This window comes from Rhineura floridana, chromosome 9 (genome assembly GCF_030035675.1).
Source record: "Rhineura floridana isolate rRhiFlo1 chromosome 9, rRhiFlo1.hap2, whole genome shotgun sequence".
Classification (NCBI taxonomy): Eukaryota; Metazoa; Chordata; class Lepidosauria; order Squamata; family Rhineuridae; genus Rhineura; species Rhineura floridana.
This window is the reverse complement of record NC_084488.1, coordinates 82,158,872-82,180,345: the sequence shown is the minus strand read 5'-3', so window position 1 is coordinate 82,180,345 and position 21,474 is coordinate 82,158,872. Positions and strand designations below refer to the sequence as shown.

The following is a 21,474-nucleotide window of genomic DNA, read 5'->3' as shown; positions in this document are numbered from 1 at the left end:
TTCCTCTTTAATTTTAGCAGAGGACAAAGTCCCCAAAATATACAGAAGATCTCTTGTGCAGCTGGCACTCAGCAACATGAAATTGGCAAATATATGCATAGGGCGACCAGTGTTGCTTACCAGTAAAAATGGAAAACAAGAGGTGATGATTCTTTTTGTATTCAATCATTTGTGTAGGGTGGTGGTGGAAGAATGATTGTATACTTGCTAAATCAGTTAGAGGCAATTCAAAACTGCATTGTCTGACATGGTACAGCCCTTCCTTGAGATTTCTAGGGAAAGGGCTAGCTAATGCATTAGTTTTATGTTTAGAGAGAATATTCTAGTATTGCTTTTAAACAAGTGATAGGTACTCAGAACTCAGGTGGATGATCGCATTTAAAAAAGATCCATCATGTCATATTTTCTCTCTTCAATTGAAGCTTACTGGGAGGAAGGGTGGGATATTAATTTAATAAAGAAAGAAATAGTCCTAGGATAGAAATCGCATGTGGGAAGTTACCACATTGCAAAGAGCACATGGAACTCCTTAGAAGAAGAAGGCTTTTGGGAAGGGCAGGGATGTAAACGGGCAGTTAGAGCAGTCATTTGAAGTCTGCCATCTGGAGCCAGGTGCAAAATGGGTGTGGGGGGAGCAGGGAGACATATTACTGAATTAAGGTACAGGTTGCCTCTAAGCACATGCTCAGCCAAGGAATTTGTTTTTAGGACAGAACTGAACTCCTGTCCCAGTCCTGTCACACAAAAATCTACTCTTGGTTTCTTCCACAAGCTTTTTTGTCTCGGCAGCCTAATACAGAAGAAAGAAAGGGCGTGGGCACCTTTTTCTTGTTGCTGCTGCTGTTAAATAAGCAGGGGTCTATTGCAAATCACTAGAGATCTGTCAATGGATCCCAGTCTACTTTCTGCCTGTCCCTGTACTAGAGCCAAAAAAGCTGTTATCTCTAGTGCTGGGTTTTCCTGAAGCTTGTGGAAGGTGATGGTGATACAAGGAGGGGAGGAAGGGAAGATGTGATAGAACCCACAATCTGCCCAGCAATTTCTGGGAAGTGTTGTGGCCTTTCTGCAACTTCCCAGTGCACCCAGAATGAAATATTCACACTGCCTTTAGGAACATAGCGATGTTGGCCCATTTCACCTAGTATTGTCTTTGCTGGCTGGCAGTGGATTGAACCTGGGACCTTCTGCATGCACAGCAGATGCTGTACCTACCACTGAGCTACGGCTCATCCACCTCAACCCTTCAATTCTGTATTTTCACAGAATATTTCTCAAATCTCCTTCCTTCCCTTTAGCATGTTGTGTCCCTGCCGTTTCTGCTTTCAAGCCATGCTAATCTTTGGCTTAGCCAAACTAGGCCTTCTGCTTCTCTCCCAGCCCTACCTGGAGATTAAACCTGGGACCTTCTGCATGCACAGTTGATCCTCTACCACTGAGCGGTGGCTGTTGCCCCCCAAAATGCAGTTCTGTTTCTGAGTTTTCAGCTCATCAAAAACTGGTGACAGTGAGCAGTTTGCATACAAAGGGTGCTACCATGCTACTTCTGGCTCAAGAGGTCCCACATGTAACCAAAGATAGAAACCCAGAATATAACATGCAACACACTTCTGCCTTTTCATCTTCTCCCACATTTCTCTCATTAGAAAAAATTACTGGGAAAGGATGTTATGCAGAGTGCTCCCTTCTAGACTTCTGGCAAGAGTAGGAAGTTAAATGAATATAGTAGGGAAAAACCTTACTTCTGTTTGCAAACAGTGCGTTTGGCCCTCCTGAGTGTGTGCTTAATGGTGATCCTCCAGACTTGAGGACTGAGTCTTTCCTCTGCGGGTTGAGCATCAGCAATGGCGAGCCCACATCAAACTTGACCAATAATGTGGATGTTTTTGTTTTTCCTAGGAGGGGTAGTTTAAGATACGCTAATTGCTGCTTTTGTGTGTGTTGGTATTTTTGATAGGTTTGTACTGCATGGCCTGTTGCAGGTTTCCCTGGTGGAAAAATTGGCTTAAGCGGAATTACACAGAAAAATCTGAAAGTGGGATTTGGTGAAGCAGTCATCGCTGAGCCTGTGACTGGTGCTCTTGTGCAGGCAGAGGAAATATGCATAAAGCTGAGGTATGTTGGTAATAAGGGCATTTTTCTGCCATCTCCCAATGACCAAGATACAGACCTATTTTAGTAAGGATAGCATTTTGTGACCTGTAAGCACTGTGAAATCATGAAAGATAATTTTGAGGACCTTCATTTTCTCCATACTGAAGCTGTAATATCGCATGCAGTAGGTCTATCAAATTTTAGCGTGTACTATAAAATGTAGTATAAAATTAGACAATAAGGGATGCTAAAAAAGAATCTGAGCAGTACATTGCTAAAACATAAAAACCACCAACAAAAAATTATTTAAATACATTCAGAGCAGGAGACCGTCTAGGGAGACTATTGGATCCTTGGATGACGAGGGAGTCAAAGGCATGCTAAAGCAGGATAAGGAGATTGCAGAGAACCTAAATGAATTATTTGCATCTGTCTTTACAGTGGAGGATATAAGGCAGATCCTTGTGCCTGACTTAACTTTCGCGGAAAGGGTGTCTGAGGAACTGAAGCAGATAGCGGTGACAAGAGATGAAGTTCTAGGCTTAATAGACCAAATATAAACTGTCAAATCACTGGGTCCAGATGACATCCACCTCAGAGTTCTCAAAGAACTCAAATGTGAGAATTGTTGATCTTCTAACAAAAATTCGTAACTTGTTCCTGAGATCTGCCTCTATACCTAAGAATTGGGAAGTGGCCAATGTAACACCAATTTTTAAAAAGGGATCCGGAGGAGATCCTGGAAATTACAGGCCAGTTAGCTTAATGCCTGTCCTGGGAAAACTGCTAGAAAATATTGTTAAAGGTAAAGATAGCATATAGAGGAGCAAGCCTTGCTGAATTGGAACCAGCATGGCTTCTACAAGGGTAAGTCCTATCTTACTAACTTATTAGAGTTCTTTGCGATTGTCAACAAGCATATAGATAGAGGTGATCCAGTAGACATAGCATACTTGCTCTTTCAAAAAGCTTTCAACAAGGTACCTCACCAAAGACTCCTAAGTAAGTTGTGGAGTCCCCCAATGATTGATACCTGTGCTTTTTAACTTGTTCATAAATGATCTAGAGGTAGGGGTGAACAGTGAGATGGCCACGTTTGCTAATGATACTGAATTGTTCAGGATTGTTAAAACAAAAAAGGATTGCGAAGAGCTCCAAAAGGACCTTTCCAAACTGAATGAATGGGTGGGAAAAAGGGCTAATGCAATTAAATGTAAACAGGTGTAAAGGTATGCATACTGGAACAAAAAAACTTAATTTCACATATACGGTCATCGGCTCTGAACTGATGGTGACCGACCAGGAGCTAGACCTTGGGATCGCAGTGAATAAAGATGTCAACCCCAGTGTGTGTCAGCTGTGAAAAAGGCAAATTCCATTGAAGGGATCATTAGGAAAGGTACTGAAAATAAAACTGCCAATATCCTAATGCTGTTATCTAAATCTATGGTGTGGCCATATTTGGAATACTGTATATAGTTCTCACCACCTCTCCTCAAAAAGGATATTGTTGATCTGGAAAAGGTTCAGAAAAGGGCAACCGAAATGATCAAGTGGATGGAGTGACTCCCCTATAAGTAAAGGTTTGCAGCACTTGGAGCTTTTTAGTTTAGAGAAAAGGCGAGTAAGAGGTGATATGATAGAAGTATGATAGAAGAGGAGGACCGGGATCTCTTCTCGGTCGTCCCAGAGTGCAGGACACGGAATAATGGGCTCAAATTGCAGGAAAACAGATTTCGACTGAACATCAGGAAAAAACTTCCTAACTGTTGGAGCCATACAACAATGGAATCAATTACCTAGAGAAGTAGTGGGCTCTCCGACACTGGAGGCATTCACGAGGCAGCTGGACAGCCATCTGTCAGGAATGCTTTGATTTGGATTCCTGCATTGCACAGGGGGTTGGACTTGATGGCCTTAAAGGCCCCTTCTAACTCTACTATTCTATGATTCTATGAAGTATGTGAAATTATGCATGGCATGGAGAGACTGGATAGTGAAAAGTTTCTCTCCCTTTCTCATAACACTAGAACTTGTAGACATCCAATGAAGTTAAATGTTGGAAGATTCAGGACAGACAAAAGAAAGTCCTTATTCACACACTGCATAGTTAAACTATGGAATTAACTCCCACGAGGTGGTGATGGCCACCGACTTGGATTTAAACAAATTCATGGAGGCGCAATTGATGGCAACTAGCCACAATGGCTACACTCTGCTTCCATAGTTGGAGGCAGTATGTTTCCAAATACCAGTTACTGGAAATTGCAGGAGGAGAGAGTGCTCTTTGCACTCAAGTTCTGCATGCATGCTTCCCATGAGTAACTGTGAGAACAGGATGCTGGACTAGATGGGCCAATGGCCTGATCCAGCAGGCCCTTATGTAGTAAAGCAGGGTTAGCTAATGTGGTGTGCTCTGGATGCGATCGGACTACAACTCGCATCAGCCCCAACCAGCCTGGCCAACGATCAGGGATGATGGGAGCTGTAGTCCAGCAACATCTGGAGGATACCACATTGGCTGTTCCTGCTGTAAAGGGTAGCTGCCTGTGTGATGCTTGGAGCATAGCCTTTTTTGCCCTTAGGAGCTGTCATAATGGTCTAAGGTTTTCTATTTAGATGCACTGCTGAGATCAGATGTAATCCCACTTTCTGCTCTAACAACCCCTCATTTGAGAGGAACTATGGGTCCTGACTTCAAAAAGTAGTAGGATGGATATGGGGGGAAGGATGCCATGCCCCCAAAATAGCATGTGGTGACCCCACCCCACTACTCAGATAACTATACAGTTTAAGGTTAACTTTCTAAAGAACAAGATAGGAGGATATGGAGGTGAATGATTTAGTTATCTACAGACTGAGCGATGCTCTCAGTTATGTCTCTGGCTGCACGGTTCCAAGCTGAAAATGGGTTTTATTCTGTCAGCAGGACATACTGACTAGCTAGGAAGCAGAGAATTGAAAATATGTACTGTGATTGTTGGGAACAGATGAAATAACGAAATATAAATTCCGATGCTGGCTTGGAAGTGCACAGAAAGTGCACGCAGAAGATAGTGTTCGAAGTACTGTGCTGACTGAGATGTCAGGGAAGGATGAAGTTACATATGTAAATGATGGCAAGATTTAAGTAATTAAATTATAAGCTTGCTTGGAATTTATCCTGAACTTCCAAAGCAGTTAAGCTATTTTTCCTCAATAGAGAAGTTTGGAAAATGGTTTTTGTAACTAAGTTCAGAGCACCCCCTGCTGATTGTAATTTCATCCACATAATTTGTATATCACGAAGAGTTGGTTCATATGTAATGTGAAACCAGTGTTTAAAATAAACCATGGTTTAATGCACACAAGTGTGTCACTCTTCCCTCCCTTCTTTATCGTGTTGTTTGGGAAAGGAAGCAAGCCAGAGTGTGACTTGTGACGTGTGAACCTGGGCTCATGGTTTGTTTCATTCCAAGCAATCCATGAGCAGAAGCAAGGTTTGTTCTTGGCTCACCACTCATAGTTTGTGTGAGGGAAACAAAACACAAGCCTGAGTTTGCACTCCACAACAAGATATGCTCTGGCTTGTTTCCTCCCCCACACAACACAATCAGGAGTGGGGTAGGAGCAAAGCACTTGTGTGTGATAAACCACGGTCTGTGTGCAAACTGGGCCAAAGGGTATTTCCTGAAGGAAGATTTTTAGAGTTGGGCTTACTGATTTAGCATACCTGACATCCATAGGGTGTGTGGTGACTCTCTTAATAGCTGACACAAGGGAGTTAATCAGGCTGAAATGCTGCATTGTGGTGGCCTCGCTGCACAAATGCCATGCAACCTTGCACCTCTCTTATTACAGTACCACATTTTTGACATCACTAAGTCCAGTCATGCAGTCAGAATGTAGAAAGTTGGCAGCTGGACCCCCCCAAATATGTTTGCGACCACCATTTCCTATGTGCTGTAAAAGGGAAATCAGTATAATTGTCAATATTTTTTTTTTAGCATAATGGAAACAGAAGATTTACTTAAACTGCAATCCTATTCCTGCTGACCTGGAAGTAAGTCCCATTGAACTCAGTGGGACTTTCTTCTGAGTAAATATGCATAGGATTGTTCTGCTAGCATCTTATACTAGGTTGCACATGCTTATTCTTGAAATAAACTTATGTTAGCAATAACATTCTATTCAGTGGTTATTAATGTAATTAATACAGTTCCATGTTGTATTTTTTCACATTCCCAGGAGCGTAGATGCCAGTCTTAATCCTGAAGAGCTGTGTTCCAGTCTCTTACGAAATCTAGGTATGAGATATAATCTGTTTCTTTGTGTGCTATGTGCTTAATGAACATTAAATAGTACACTCTGGCTGCTTTCAAACATGGTGCTAATAACCCTAGTGTAGTGGATTAAAAAGGTAGTGCTTCTGTCCTGATTTCTAAAATCCCTTTCACTCTGCAGTACCTCTTGCGTTATGGAACAGCAGCTTTTTCAGCTGATATAGCGGCATTTCACGCAACTGTTTTTCACATGACTTGTTTTCGTCCCTCACCCATGCACACTGTTCCCCACTGTGTAGGTCATCTAAGAACTTGTCCTGTCGCCATGCAAGCCCCTCTCCCTTTAGGATCTGACTTTTTAAATTGTTTTAGTTGTATCAAGAGGGGTGTGTGTGTGAAATGCTGCTGCTATCTGCTATCTGTCAGGCAAAAAAACCCCAAAACCCTGCGCGACTAAAGGGCGGGAATGCACTGCATGCTGGGATGCCTTTTACATGAGCAGCAGCAGCTAGCGAAACACTCCCGCAATCTTCCCGGTTCCCAGCCTTGCTAACGGATTATTTCTGGTATCATTTATTGCGGAAATTAGCGCTATACTTGCACTATATTCCACCAGAATTCCGGAGCTACCCGGTATGTCATGTGAAAGCTCAAATATAATGCCAAATTAGCAGGTAAGAAATCGTTAGAATAATGGAATAAAGTGCAGTGTGAAACCACCCTCTGTGCTAAAGGTTATAATAATAAATACTTACAGAAAATACTGCATTGCCTTTTTTCTTCCCCATTGTCACCTAGCATGTGTCACATTCTGTATGTAAGGATGGGTTCTTCAAAGAGCCAATACATAATATATAACTGGTTTAATGCTAATATGTAACTATGGGAGAATTCAGTGGATTTGAAATTTCACACTCTGAGTTCCTCTATTTTTGTATTTGCCAAGGTTAAGACACGGATCTAGACTATCCGTAGGCGGAACTCTGCCCACAGGATACTCCTGCTGAAAGTAGGGGAAAGGCAATGTTCAGTAGTTTCCCTTGTAGCTCTCAAAAAGCTGTTCTGGAGAGTCGACATTTCAGGATAAGGCAGGTGATGGTGCTGATGGCTGCAGGGGGAAGGGGGAATTGGTGAAAATAATCCCTCCTCTTTCTCCAGTGGGAGCCTCTGCTAACTTTCTGTCCCTTCAGTGAGTAGAATGAGCCATTTACACATATGTTGAACAGGAACCACTGGAAAAATTGATTAAATTTTTTAAATCCCCTGTTTCATTTCTTACAGATGGAAAGGTGGTTTTACCAGGCAATCTCCTGCAAATCACTTTCTATGGCCGATCTTGCAACCTGATAGTTACAAAAGTGAAAGGAACAGATGGGGTTCTGCTGAAAATGCAAGACAGCTCCATTTTTAAGCCAGAACAGAAATTGTTGCTTGAAGCTTCTGATACTACTGATTTTGATTTACCTACACAACTTGACAAACTGATCATTGAAGACAATCAAGGAAGAATGTCTACCAGTACTCCATGTAAGCAGGTGGATCACAGCATATCAGTTAATGCTTCTGTAGATGCTGTGATGGGTGATGAACAAAGTCTTGGTCCGACAGAGACAGTTTTATTTGGTGACCATGTTGCAGGTTCCATTCCTCACTCTGAATCATCTGAGTTAAAAGGCAGTGAGGACTGCTTTGCTGATGGATTACTGCAGACTAATAAAACAGGAGTATCACTGAGCTCTGAGACATTTTACTTCATTTCTTCAAGAACTAGGATCAGCTTCATTGAATCTCGAACTAAAGTAACGGAAGAATGTAATCAAGAACCAAAGATTACTTATGATTCAATAGGTGGACTCAATAACCAGCTAAAAACCATAAGAGAAGTGATTGAGCTTCCCCTGAAGCAGCCTGACCTGTTTAGAAGTTATGGTACGATATCTATGAAGTGGTTCTCTGTTATAAATTACTCTTCTGTATTCACTTACTTTTTCTTTGCAAATAGTGTATAAGTACATGCACTTTCTGCCCTCATGATAGATTTTTGGTGTTTCCTGTATTTGATTTTACTTGCCTTTTTTACACATTTTCAGGCATGCAAGGTAATGGGATAATTTATTCAGGATTTTGCAGAGTGCTTATTCTTTGGCTTAAGAATGTGTTTGGCTGTGTGGATGGCAACACATTTCTTTGAAATAAAATAGTGAATACATTTCAGTATCTTAGTTATTTTGTGAGATCAGGATTGCAGTGCATCTATTTCAAGACTTTGCATGAACAGAAGACAGTTCACACAACAAAGGTTTCCTGACCACTACTCCCCATTGCATCCTCTATATGATGCGGGAGACTAGAGTGTGAAGAGAAGCTTTTCGAGGAATGCAAAGGGTTGAATGCAAATATTGTGCAAGCTGCCTTTTGATGATGAAATGTCTGGATACAGTGCAATGATCTGTACTTTATGCCTACAGATAAATGTTGGCTTACAATGTTGCTAAATACAAAATTATTCAAGTTACTAGAGATAGTGTTTATTACTGAAAACTATTGGAACACAAGTAAAACATAATGGAAGGTGCACTGCAATCCTGATCTCACAAAATAACTAAGATACTGAAATGTATTCACTATTTTATTTCAAAGAAATGTGTTGCCATAATAGTGTGCCTGTGTGTGCAAGAGAGATTTCCCCTTGTGATTATCTTTCTAATTTCTATGAGTTAGTAGACAGAAAAATCCAGGTACTTTTAAGCTGTTTTTGACTGCAATCCCAATCCCACTTACCAGAGAGTAAGACCTAGACTAAATAGTTGTTTGTTCTGAGTAGAATGATTAGAACTGTGCTGTAAATCTCAGCAGAAGAATTAAATGTGTGTGACTCCAACTCATGGAAAATAATGAGACTGTGAAGTGCTGAACTTTGGGTTGTGCTGGAAGCTTACAATGCTTTAAAGCATTTGCAATACAGTCATATATCCATGTTCACTTAGAAGTCTGTCCCATTGAGTTCAGTGGGAATTATTCATAGGTAAGTGTGCATAAGATTGTAGCCATGCGGTGCAGTTTTATTCATGTTTAAGTCTCACTGTTTTCAGTGGAGCTTATTCCTTAACTGTGTTTACAACTGCAGCTGTAGAACTCTTAACTTAGCTATTAGATGTACTGTGTTGCTAGTACATCTAATGATGAAATAATGTAGACATTGAATTAATATTTTATTAGTCTTTTAAAAGTTTATGATTTTTTAAAACACAAATGTACAGCTATTGTTAAAATTGTTGTTAACAAAATATTGACATGTTTATTTGGAAATATTGCAGGTTTGGGAAATTCCATTGCAAAAATACTGTCTTCATGTAAATTTAATCATATTTTATCAGAGTCATTTGAATTGTCACTGTAGGAGTAGTTGCATCATCATTAATGTTAAAATCCCTGCAAGTCCATGAAATGTTTTTTGTTAGTACACAAATCAATTGTTCCTGATTTCTTTATCTTTGACTCATTAAAGGAATCCCACCTCCACGAGGGGTGCTGCTGTACGGTCCTCCAGGTACAGGGAAGACGCTGATAGCCAGAGCAATTGCAAATGAGGTTGGAGCTCACATCTCCGTTATTAACGGCCCAGAAATAATAAGCAAGTAAGTCTTCGTAATTTATTTATCTCAGCTATGTTTTTTCTGTGCCTTCCAACTACAGTTGCTATTTGTACCTGTTAAAACAAAACAAGGAACAAATTTAGTTATAGTGTGTGTTTTGACTTCTGTCTGGAAAATAGGTCACTTTTACATCTGCAAATAGAAGTGAAGGAATGATGGATGGTCTGTTTATATGAAAAAGTTTGTACAGCAATTAAGTATACGTGCACATGTGGAGAACTGCATGGATAAAACAAACTTTTTGTAAATGGCTAGAAGTTTGTTGCTAAATGGTTTTTGATTTTGTTGCAGGTTTTATGGAGAGAGCGAAGCCAGGTTGCGACAGATATTTGCTGAAGCCTCCTTACGGTATGCTTGTGCCCTTTGGGGGGAGTTATTATTTCAAATGGTTCAGTGGTTAGGTCCCAAGCCCAGGACATAAGATTCCTGGTTCAAGCCCCAGAGTCCCCCTTGCAGCCTGTGAATTCATAGAAGGTTATAAAAGTTTTGAGTAGTGCGAAGAGAAGGTTAATGTTTTGTCTGTTCTTGTAATAGATGGGAAATTGATGTGTACTAGGAACATAAGAAGATCCCTGCTGGGTTGGACCAAAGGCGCATCTGATTCAACATCCTGTTCTCACTGTGGGCAACCAGAGAACTGTGGGAAGCCCACAAGCAGGACATGAGCACAATAGCAGTCCCCCCGCCCTTTTTCATCCCTGCAACTGGTATTCACATACTGCCTCTGATACTGGAGGTAGTACATAGCCATTATGGCTAGTAGCTGTTGATAGCCTTATCCTCCATGAATTTGTCTAATCCTCTTTTAAAGCCATTCAAGTTGGCGTCTGTTAGTACATCTTTTAGTAGTATGGTTCAGCATCGACTACAGCAAGTATTTCCCAGGATGCAGAGCTAACTATCATAATTTGCTGCCAATGATAATGGTGACGGAGAGAGGCCATGCAAGCCCTGGATCGCTGCCTGGATTCGGTGGTGGGCTGGATGAGGCCAATAAACTGAGTCTGAATCCTAGCAAGATGGAGATGTTGTGGTTGGTGGTTCCCGAGATAGGATAATTGTTCAGTTGCCTGATTTGGATGGGATCGTACTCCCTCTGAAAGAGCAGGTCCATAGCCTGGGGTGCTACTGGATCCATTTTTGTCACTAGAGGCCCAGGTGATCTCAGTGGCTAGGAGTGCCTTTTACCAGCTTCGGCTGATAAGACAGCTGCGGCTGTTTCTGGACCAGGATAGCTTGACCACTGTTGCCCATGTACTGGTAACCTCCAAGCTGAATCACTGTATGCTGATGACACCCAGCTCTTTCTCCGTAACATCTGAATCGGGAGAGGCCGTGCAAGCCCTGGTCTGCTGCCTGGACTCGGTGGTGGGCTGATACACTTGAGTCTGAATCATAGCAGGTCGGAGGTACTGTGGGTTGTTGGTTCCCGAGTTTGGATAATTGGTCAGTTGCCTGGTTTGGATGGGGTCGTTCTCCCTCTGAAAGAGCAGGTTTGTAGTCTGGGGGTGCTCCTGGATCCATCTTTGTCACTAGAGGCCCAAGTGACCTCCGTGGCTAGGAGTGCCTTTTACCAGCTTCGAGTGGTAAGACAGCTGCGGCTGTTTCTGGACCAGGATAGCTTGACCACTGTTGCCCATGTACTGGTAACCTCCAAGCTGGATCACTGTATTGTGCTCCATGTGGGGCTGCCCCTGAGGTTGGTTTGGAAGCTGCAGCTGGTGCAAAATGCAGCAGTGAGACTGCTCACTGGGGCAGGGTATCGCCAACATGTCACCCTGATGCTGAAAGAATTGCACTGGGTGCCCATTAGCTACCAGGCCAAGTTCAAGGTTCTAGTTTTGGTGTACAAAACCCTATACAGCTTGGGACCAGGATACCTGAAAGACCGTCTTATCCATTATATACCCAGTCGATCACTGTGCTCTGCAGGTGAGGGCCTCCTGTAGATACCATCTTATCAGGAGGTCCATTCTGCACAACATAGGAAACAGACCTTTAGTGTAGTGGCACCTACCCTGTGGAATTCTCTCCCCTTAAATATTAGACAGGCTCCATCTTTGTTATGTTTTCAGCGCCTACTGAAGACCTTCCTCTTTCAACAAGCCTTTTAAGTTGAGACCTTATCCCAGTCTGTGTCTGTGTTGGAATTGCTTTTTAATATGTTTTTAATATGTTGTGCATCGCCCAGAGTGGCTGGACAACCAGTCAGATGGGCGACTAATAAATTTAATAAAATAATAATAATAATAAATAAATATTAAACCTTTCTTTATAAAAAATATGCTTTTAAAGCTTTTTATAAATGTTTTTAAAGTTGTTTTGTTTTAATATATTTTAAAGTCTGTTTTGATGATGTTTTGAAGTGTTTTTAGTGCTTTTGTTTGCTGCCCTGGGAGGAAGGGCGGGATATAAATCTAATAATAAATAAACAATAAACTGATTTAGATAGCTTTAAAAAGAATTAGGCACACTGATGGAGGAGGAACCCGTCTCTGACTATTGTTTGTTGGCCATGATATCTAAATGGAGCCATCATATTCTGAGGCATTATAACCCTGAACACCAGATGATCAAACAGGGGAGATTTGTTGTTGCCTTCATCCCCTATTTGTGACTACCACAAAGTATCTGTCCGGCTGCTATTATAAACTCTTTGTCTGATCCAGCAAGGCTGTTTTAAAATTGGACTTTTAATTCGAAACGTAAACTCTATAGCAGGATGGGGAACCTTTGACCTTCAGTGTTGCTGTACTACAACTCCCATTACCACTGGCCATGCTTGCTGGGTCTGATGGGAGTTGTAGTTCAGGAATTGGGAGGGCCAAAGGATTCCCCACACCTACTCTACAGGCTTGTGTGTTAGAGGAGTGAGAAATACCTGAAACCTCTTTATACAATTGCATGATAAAGAAAAACCTCACTTTGTATTTTTAGATCAGAGTTGAATTTGCCAGTATATCTATATTTATAAAGTTTATACAATGATTCTGTGCATGTCTACCTGGAAGTTATTCCACAGATCAGTGGGTATTGTATCTGTGGAAGTAATTTTAGGATGGCAGGTTGTGAGAGCCAGTGAACTGTAGTGACTAAGAGACTTAGCTATAAATCAGGAAGTCACCAAATTAAATTTTGCCATGAACCACTCTCAAGCTGCTCTCTCTCTGCCTCAACCCCACCATGTGTAGTATAGAATAATCATACTCGCCTAATTTATACAAGGCTGTTGTAAAAATACAGCAAGATATGAAGAATATGTGAAGTGCTTGGAACATTCCAAAGTGCTGTAAAAATGGAATTTAGAGGAATACTGCCTCTATATATAGCCATCATGACTAATAACCATTGATAGATCCTTGCACTCTAAAGTTAAGAATTTCAAAGCTGAATTAAAAGACTTTGGATCCTACTCCTTTTGAACATATTGGCTTGTTTTTATTATGCATATACTAAAATATTTGTTTTCTACAAGCTTTTATTTTTAAAAAATTATAGACTGCAAAATAAAAAACCCTAAGCAGTTTACATAAAATAGGTTTTTTTAATAAACACCATCGAAAAATACTTAACAATAACTTAAATGCTCTTCCTTCAAACCATTGTGTCCCATGTGTGGTTTGGCGCTCTGCTAGGATTATGACCTCTGTCAAGTAAGATTCATGTCCCACATGTTGATCATTAGGTCATAAGGAAAGTCTGAGCGCTTCACATTCTCATAATCTTGTCTTGGACTAATTACTTCTTGTGTTTCAGCTCTGGATGGTTTGGAGGTGTCTTGACCAGATGTAACATATGCGGTACAATTCTTGACCCCTATTTCTAGAGAGAGACTTGGAAATTTATTTATTTATTTATTGCATTTGTATACCGCCCCATAGCCGAAGCTCTCTGGGCGGTTTACAACAATTAAAAACGTTAAAAACAAATATACAAATTTAAAAACACATTTTTAAAAGCATGCTAAAATGCCTGGGAGAACAGGAAAGTCTTGACCTGGTGCCGAAAAGATAACAATGTTGGCGCCAGGCGCACCTCGTCAGGTATATCATACCATAATTTGGGGGCCACCACTGAGAAGGCCCTCTCCCTTGTTGCCATCCTCCCAGCTTCCATCGGAGCAGGCACTTGGAGGAGGGCCTTTAATGTTGAGCATAGTGTACAGGTGGGTTCATGTTGGGAGAGGCGTTTCATCAGGTATGGTGGTCCTAAGCTGTGTAAGGCTTTATAGGTTAAAACCAGCACCTTGAATCGAGCTCGGAAACATATAGGCAGCCAATGCAAGTGGGCCAGAATCGGTTTTATATGATCAAACCGTCTGGTCCCTGTTACCAATCTGGCCACTGCATTTTGCACAACTTGCAGTTTCCGAACCTTCTTCAAAGGCAGCCCCACGTAGAGCACATTGCAGTAATCTAACTTGGAGGTTATCAGACCATGGACAACTGAAGCCAGGTTATCCCTGTCCAGATAGGGGTGTAGCTGAGCCACCAACCGAAGTTCGTAGAAGAAACTCTGTGCCACCGAGGCTACCTGATCCTCAAGTGACAGAGATGGTTCTAGGAGAACCCCCAAGCTACGAACCTGCTCCTTCAGGGAGTGTGCAACCCCATCCAGGACAGGTTGGACATTCACCATCCTGTCAGAAGAACCACCCACTAGCAGCATCTCAGTCTTGTCTGGATTGAGCCTCTATTTATTAGCCCTCATCCAGTCCATTGTTGTAGCCAGGCACTGGTTCAGCACATTGACAGCCTCACCTGAAGAAGATGAAAAGGAGAAACAGAGCTGCGTGTCATCAGCATACTGATGGCAATGCACTCCAAAGCTCCGGATGACCACACCCAACGGTTTCATGTAGATGTTGAACAGCATGGGGGACAGAACTGACCCCTGTGGAACCCCATACTGGAGAGTCCAGGGTGCCGAGCAATGTTCCTCAAGCACCACCTTCTGGAGCCGACCCGCCAAGTAGGAGCGGAACCACCGCCATGCAGTCCCTCCCACTCCCAACTCAGTCAGTCTTCCCAGAAGGATACCATGGTCAATGGTATCGAAAGCCACTGAGAGATCAAGGAGAATCAACAGAGTCACACTCCCCCTGTCTCTCTTCCGACAGAAGTCGTCATACAGGGCGGCCAAGGATGTTTCCGTGCCAAAACCAGGCCTGAAACCCAACTGAAATGGATCCAGATAATCGGTCTCATCCAAGAGTGTCTGGAGCTGGCCTGCCACAACTTGTTCCAGGACCTTGCCCAGGAATGGAACATTTGCCACCGGCCTATAGTTCTTAAGATTTTCTGGGTCCACGGAGGGCCTCTTCAGGAGTGGTCTCACTACCGCCTCTTTCAGGCAGCCAGGGACCACCCCCTCTCGCAGAGAGGCATTAATCACCTCCCTGGCCCAGCCAGCTGTTCCATCCCTGCTAGCTTTTATTAGCCAAGAAGGGCAAGGATCTAGTACAGAAGTGGTTGCACAAACCTGTCCAAGCACCGTGTCAATGTCCTCATCCTCAACTGAAAACTCCTCAACTGAAACTCATCCAAGAAATCGGGACAAGACTGTGCTCTGGATGCCCCGCTTGATTCACCTGCTATAACATTGGAGTCTAAGTCCTAGCGGATGCTAAATATATTATCCTGGAAGTGCCTAGCAAATTCATTACAGCGGGCCTCAGATGGTTCTACCATGTCCTTGGGGCCAGCGTGTAATAGCCCCCGAACAATTCTGAAGAATTCCGCTGGGCGGCAGATTGATGATTTGATATTGGCAGCAAAATATTTTTTGCTGCCCTCACTGCCCCTAAATACAGCTTACCATAGGCACTTACCAGTGTGTAATTGCATCCACCAAGAGTTTGTCTCCATCTGCACTCAAGCCATCTCCTATATTCTTTCATCGCTCTCAGCTCTGGGGTATCATGGAGCTGTACAAGCTCTACACAGGAGAGGGCGCTCAGGAGCAATCATGTCAACCGCCCGGGTCATTTCTGTATTCCACAGTTCAACCAGGGTTTCGACAGAGCGCCAGCCCTATCAGCTGGAAAACTCCCAGAGCATTTTGGAAATCATCCAGATCCATTAGTCTCTGGGGGCGGACCAACTTAATAGGTCCCCCACCCTTTCAGGGGTGAAAAGCTGCTGTAAGTCTAAACTTCAGCAAGCAGTGATCTGTCCATGACAGAGGGACTGATGTAAGGCCCCCCACATTCAGATCACCATCTCCATGTCTAGTTGCGAAAACGAAGTCTAGAGTATGCCCTGTTACATGTGTTGGGCCAATGGCATATTGGGACATTCCCATGGTTGTCATGGAGACCATGAAATGTCTATCTTTTAAACATTTCTCACAATCAGTGGCTTAGATGGTACTTAATCATTTGGGAGTCCATGTTAAGTACCACTTTTTGAGGGAGAACTGTATAAATGTCTTTCCCTTCAGACTTTTCCTCATAATCAGGATGTATTGGTCAAAAGAGTTGCTTTACCTTGTTGGTGGAGGTATGAAATGTTAAACGGGGGTGCCTTTGGCTGAAGGTGTACTGTGATTTAATTATTTCATTGTCTAGGTGAGTGAGGTGATGAGATCTATCTGTGTGTGTATTCTTAATGTACATGTATTGAAAAACATGTTTTCCATTATTTTATTTTCAGTTGGCCTTCCATTATATTTATTGATGAAATAGATGCACTCTGCCCAAAAAGAGAAGGGGCACAGAATGAAGTTGAGAAAAGAATTGTAGCTTCCTTATTAACACTGATGGATGGCATTGGATCAGTAAGTAAAGTACATTGATGGAGTTATTGGTTCTGGGGTGGACCTGGAAACAAATATGTATTCATACAACTTGCCTTCCTGTGGAAATCTCTGGGGATGGGATTGTACATTTCCATATTACAGAAATAAGGCCTGTTCTTTCCACTGGGATTGGGTTCAAAAGGCATACTTAATTCTTATTTGTGTCCTCATCTGTAACCTCATCTGTAACTGTAATAAGATGATGATGTCCCATAAATAGCGTGAATGGTCAGATATTGTTTGCTGTAGCCTTCTCTTGCTATATATGTTACTAGGGGCTCCACTCTTGCTTGCACTGCTCGCCAACCTCACCCCCAACGCTTCAACAATCTCTTCCCCTTAGATCTTGCCAAACCCCCCCCCCCCGATTAAACTTGATTAAACTGGGAGGGGGGAAGGTGGGGAACCATTTTTGCTTCCACCCTGTGAGCCAACTTTGACAGGTGGGCACGGAACCCAAATGTCAATCACATGACATAATTGTGATGTCACATGATTGACAAAAGGGCTGCCCCACCCACCTGTCAAAGTTGGACCAGTGTGGGAGCAGAAAAGGTTTCCCACTGCTGGTCTAATGAGTTAGTGTGTGGGGTTTAGACCTGGCTAGGCCTTCCCTCTTTTTCTCCCTCCCCTTTAGACATGGCTAAGCCTCCTCCCACTTCCCTTTAGACCGGCCTGTCAGGAGTGTTCCTCCATGGCTTGCCTGAACTGCTGCTCACTACCTCCTCCCTCCTCCATTGCTGCAGTGAGTTAGGGAAGCTTCCTTGATGGTGGTGGTGAGGTGGTCTGCATTGGTGCCCCAGACAGGTGCCCTCCCCCATGGCCTGGAGAAAAGGGAAGCATCAAACTAGTGATGCTGAGACCTCTCATGAACTGGTTCCGTGGCTTACACAGGATACCACTTACCTCTGCCCAGTCTCACTTGCCCACCTGCCTTTCCAACACCACACAGCATGGAAGAAGGGGGAGTCCTTGTGGTAGTGACCCTGAGGCCTCCCATGAACCGGCTCTGTGGGTTGCCAAGGATGCTGCTTGCTTGCGTTCTTTCTCATTCCTTTCCCCCTCTGGTTATTTATTTATTTATTTATTTTATTAAATTTCTATACCGCCCCATAGCCGAAGCTCTCTGGGCGGTGTACAAACTAAAACTTCCATCTACAATTAAAACACATATTTAAACAATTTTAAAACTACATCCAAATTTCAAAATTGTAAACATTTTTAAGACAGACAAAAACACATATTAAAATACTAAATACTAAAAATACTAAAATGCTAAAATGCCTGGGAGAAGAGGAAAGTTTTAACCTGGCGCCGAAAGGATAGTAGTGTTGGCGCCAGGCGTGCCTCGTCAGGAAGATCATTCCACAATTCGGGGGCCACCACTGAGAAGGCCCTCTTTCTTGTTGTCATCCTCCAAGCCTCCCTCTGAGGAGGCACCCGGAGGAGGGCCTTCAATGTTGAGCGCAGTGTACGGGTAGGTTCATATCGGGAGAGGCGTTCCATCAGGTAGTGTGGTCCCAAGCCGTGTAAGGCTTTATAGGTTAAAACCAGCACTTTGAATCGAGCCTGGAAACATATAGGCAGCCAATGCAAGCGGGCCAGAATCGGTGTTATATGTTCGGACCGCCTTGTCCGTGTCAATAGTCTGGCCGCTGCATTTTGCACGAGCTGCAATTTCCCAACCGTCTTCAAAGGCAGCCCCACGTAGAGCGCATTGCAGTAATCTAATTTGGAGGTTACCAGAGCATGGACAACTGCAGCGAGATTTTCCCTGTCCAGATAGGGGCGCAGCTGGGCCACCAACCGAAGTTGGTAGAAAGCATTCCGGGCCACCGAGGCTACCTGAGCCTCAAGTGACAGGGATGAATCAAGAACAACTCCCAGGCTGCGAACCTGCTCCTTCAGGGGGAGTGCGACCCCATCCAGAACAGGTTGAACATCCACCATCTGGTCAGAAGAACCTCCTACTAGCAGCATCTCAGTCTTGTCTGGATTAAGCCTCAGTTTATTAGCTCTCATCTAGTCCATTGTCGCAGCCAGGCAACGGTTCAGCACATTGACAGCCTCACCTGAAGAAGATGAAAAGGAGAAATAGAGCTGCGTGTCATCAGCATACTGATGGCAACGCACTCCAAAGCTCCTGATGACCGTACCCAACGGCTTCATGTAGATGTTAAAAAGCCTGGGGGACAGAACTGACCCCTGCGGCACTCCATGCTGGAGAACCCAGGGTGCCGAACAATGTTCCCCAAGCACTACCTTCTGGAGGCGACCCGCCAAGTAGGAGCAGAACCACCGCCAAGCAGTGTCTCCTACTCCCAGATCAGCGAGTCTCCCCAGAAGGATACCATGGTCGATGGTATCAAAAGCCGCTGAGAGATCAAGGAGAATCAGCAGAGTCACACTCCCCCTGTCTTTCTCCCGACATAGGTCATCATACAGGGTGACCAAGGCTGTCTCCGTGCCAAAACCAGGCCGGAAACCCGACTGAAATGGATCCAGATAATCGGTCTCATCCAAGAGTGTCTGGAGCTGGCTAGCAACCACTCGTTCCAGAACCTTGCCCAGGAATGGGACATTTGCCACTGGTCTATAGTTATTAAAATCTTCTGGGTCTAGGGAAGATTTTTTCAGAAGTGGTCTCACTACCGCCTCTTTTAGGCACCCAGGGACCACTCCCTCTCGCAGTGAGGCATTAATCACCTCCCTGGCCCAACCGGCTGTTCTATCCCTGCTAGCTATTATTAGCCATGAGGGGCAAGGGTCCAGAGCAGAAGTGGTCACACGCACCTGTCCAAGCACCTTGTCAACGTCCTCGAGCTGCACCAACTGAAACTCATCCAAACAATCAGGACAAGGCTGTGCTCTGGATACCTCCTGTGATTCAACTGCTATAACATTGGAGTCCAAGTCCTGGCGGATGCAAATGATCTTTTTCTAGAAGTGCTTAGCAAATTCGTTACAGCGGGCCTCAGACGGTTCTACCATGTCCCTAGGGCCAGAGTGTAATAGCCCTCGAACAAAGCTCTGCTGGACGGCAAATGGATGATTTAATAGTGGTAGCAAAGTATTGTTTTTTTGCCACCTTCACAGCTCCTAAATACCGTTTAGTATAAGCACTTACCAGTGTATGATTGCAGCCATCAGGAGTTCGCCTCCATCTGCACTCAAGCCGTCTCCTGTATTGTTTCATCGCTCTCAGCTCTGGAGTATACCATGGAGCTGTATGAGCTCTACACAGGAGAGGGCGCACAGGAGCGATCATGTCAGCTGCCCGGGTCATTTCTGTATTCCACATTTCGACCAGGGTTTCGACAGGAGCGCCAGCCTTATCAGCCGGACAACTCCCCAGAGCCCTTTGAAAACCATCCGGATTCATTAGTCTCTGGGGGCAGACCATCTTAATAGGTCCCCCACCCTTGCAGAGGGGAAAAGTCGCTGTAAGTCTAAACCTCAGCAGGCGGTGATCTGTCCATGACAAAGGGACTGATGTAAAACTCCCCACCTTCAGATCACCATCTCCATGTCCAGTTGGGAAAACCAAATCTAGAGTATGCCCTGCCACATGCGTTGGGCCAATAACATATTGGGACAGCTCCATGGTTGTCATGGAGACCATGAAGTCCTGAGCCGCCCCAGATAAGGTGGTCTCGGCATGAATGTTGACATCCCCCAGCACCAAGAGTCTGGGGGATATCAGCAGTACATCCGAGACCATCTCTGTCAGCTCAGTTAGGGAGTCTGTTGGGCAGCGGGGTGGGCGGTACACCAACAGAATCCCCAATCTGTCCCGCTGACCCAACACAAGGTGCAAACACTCCAGACCAGTAGTCACATGGACAGGATGCCTGGAGAGGGAGATAGAACTCCTATAGACCACAGCGACCCCCCCTCCCCGACCCTTAGGTCTGCCATGATGCTGGACCAAGTATCCCAGTGGGCACAGTTGGGAGAGACTAACTCCTCCCTGCTCGCCCACCCAGGTCTCAGTTATACATGCCAGATCAGCTGCCTCATCCACAATTAAATCGTGGATAAGGGAGATCTTATTATATACCGATCTGGCATTTAAAAGCAGCATCTGGAGATCTGAGGGCTGGCTGATATGGCAACCAAGCAACCCGTGGGTGTGGGAAGGACCGGAACAAGGCACAGCCGTTAACTGCCTGGGCCGAGTTCCCCTCACCTGGCAAGTCCTCCGCACAACGCCATATCTCCCTCTACCCGTCACTACACCAATGGCGGCCCCCTCAAATCTTCCCACTCGGCCATGAGTCCTCTCTCCCAGGCACATGGTGTAAAATTACACCCACACAAACCAGATATATATACACTCACACCACGCAGCCCCCCACCCCCTACACAAAGCCAAAACCACTACAGTTAAAACTGAGGTAGAGTGCACCAAGCAAAAGGTGAGGAGCAGCAACAACAGCTGGTTCCGGGTTTTCACCTTCCTTCCACTATGCGTTTGCTCACCTTCTTTCCCCCTCCTTCCCTCATGCCATCCTTGAGCCTAGCGTGCGTGCCTGGGTCCTGCTGCAGTTTGCTTAGCACCACCTGTCTGTTGCCAAGCAAACTGCAGCATGACACTTACATTTCTATGTATTTAAATAGATACAGTCTTCTCAAGAATATATTTTTTAGAAGTGATTCTCTTGTGG

General features: G+C 44.1%; 1 protein-coding gene across 21 annotated transcripts in view; it reads left to right on the top strand.

Annotated features, from left to right (window-relative positions):
• AFG2A (AFG2 AAA ATPase homolog A) overlaps window positions 1-21,474 on the top strand; it is a 248,554-nt gene that overhangs the window by 4,496 nt on the left and 222,584 nt on the right. For 20 of the 21 annotated variants that reach the window (XR_009757954.1, XM_061585130.1, XM_061585133.1 and 17 more), the window contains exons 2-8: window positions 18-142; window positions 1,955-2,112; window positions 6,319-6,377; window positions 7,635-8,282; window positions 9,862-9,991; window positions 10,301-10,357; window positions 16,663-16,786. Coding sequence is in view for 20 of the 21 variants with exons in the window: in XM_061585130.1 (XP_061441114.1) it covers window positions 18-142; window positions 1,955-2,112; window positions 6,319-6,377; window positions 7,635-8,282; window positions 9,862-9,991; window positions 10,301-10,357; window positions 16,663-16,786 (1,301 nt within the window). In the remaining variant the exon portion in view is untranslated. The remainder of the gene's footprint in view (window positions 1-17; window positions 143-1,954; window positions 2,113-6,318; window positions 6,378-7,634; window positions 8,283-9,861; window positions 9,992-10,300; window positions 10,358-16,662; window positions 16,787-21,474) is intronic. The other variant, XM_061585126.1, reaches the window with a different exon arrangement.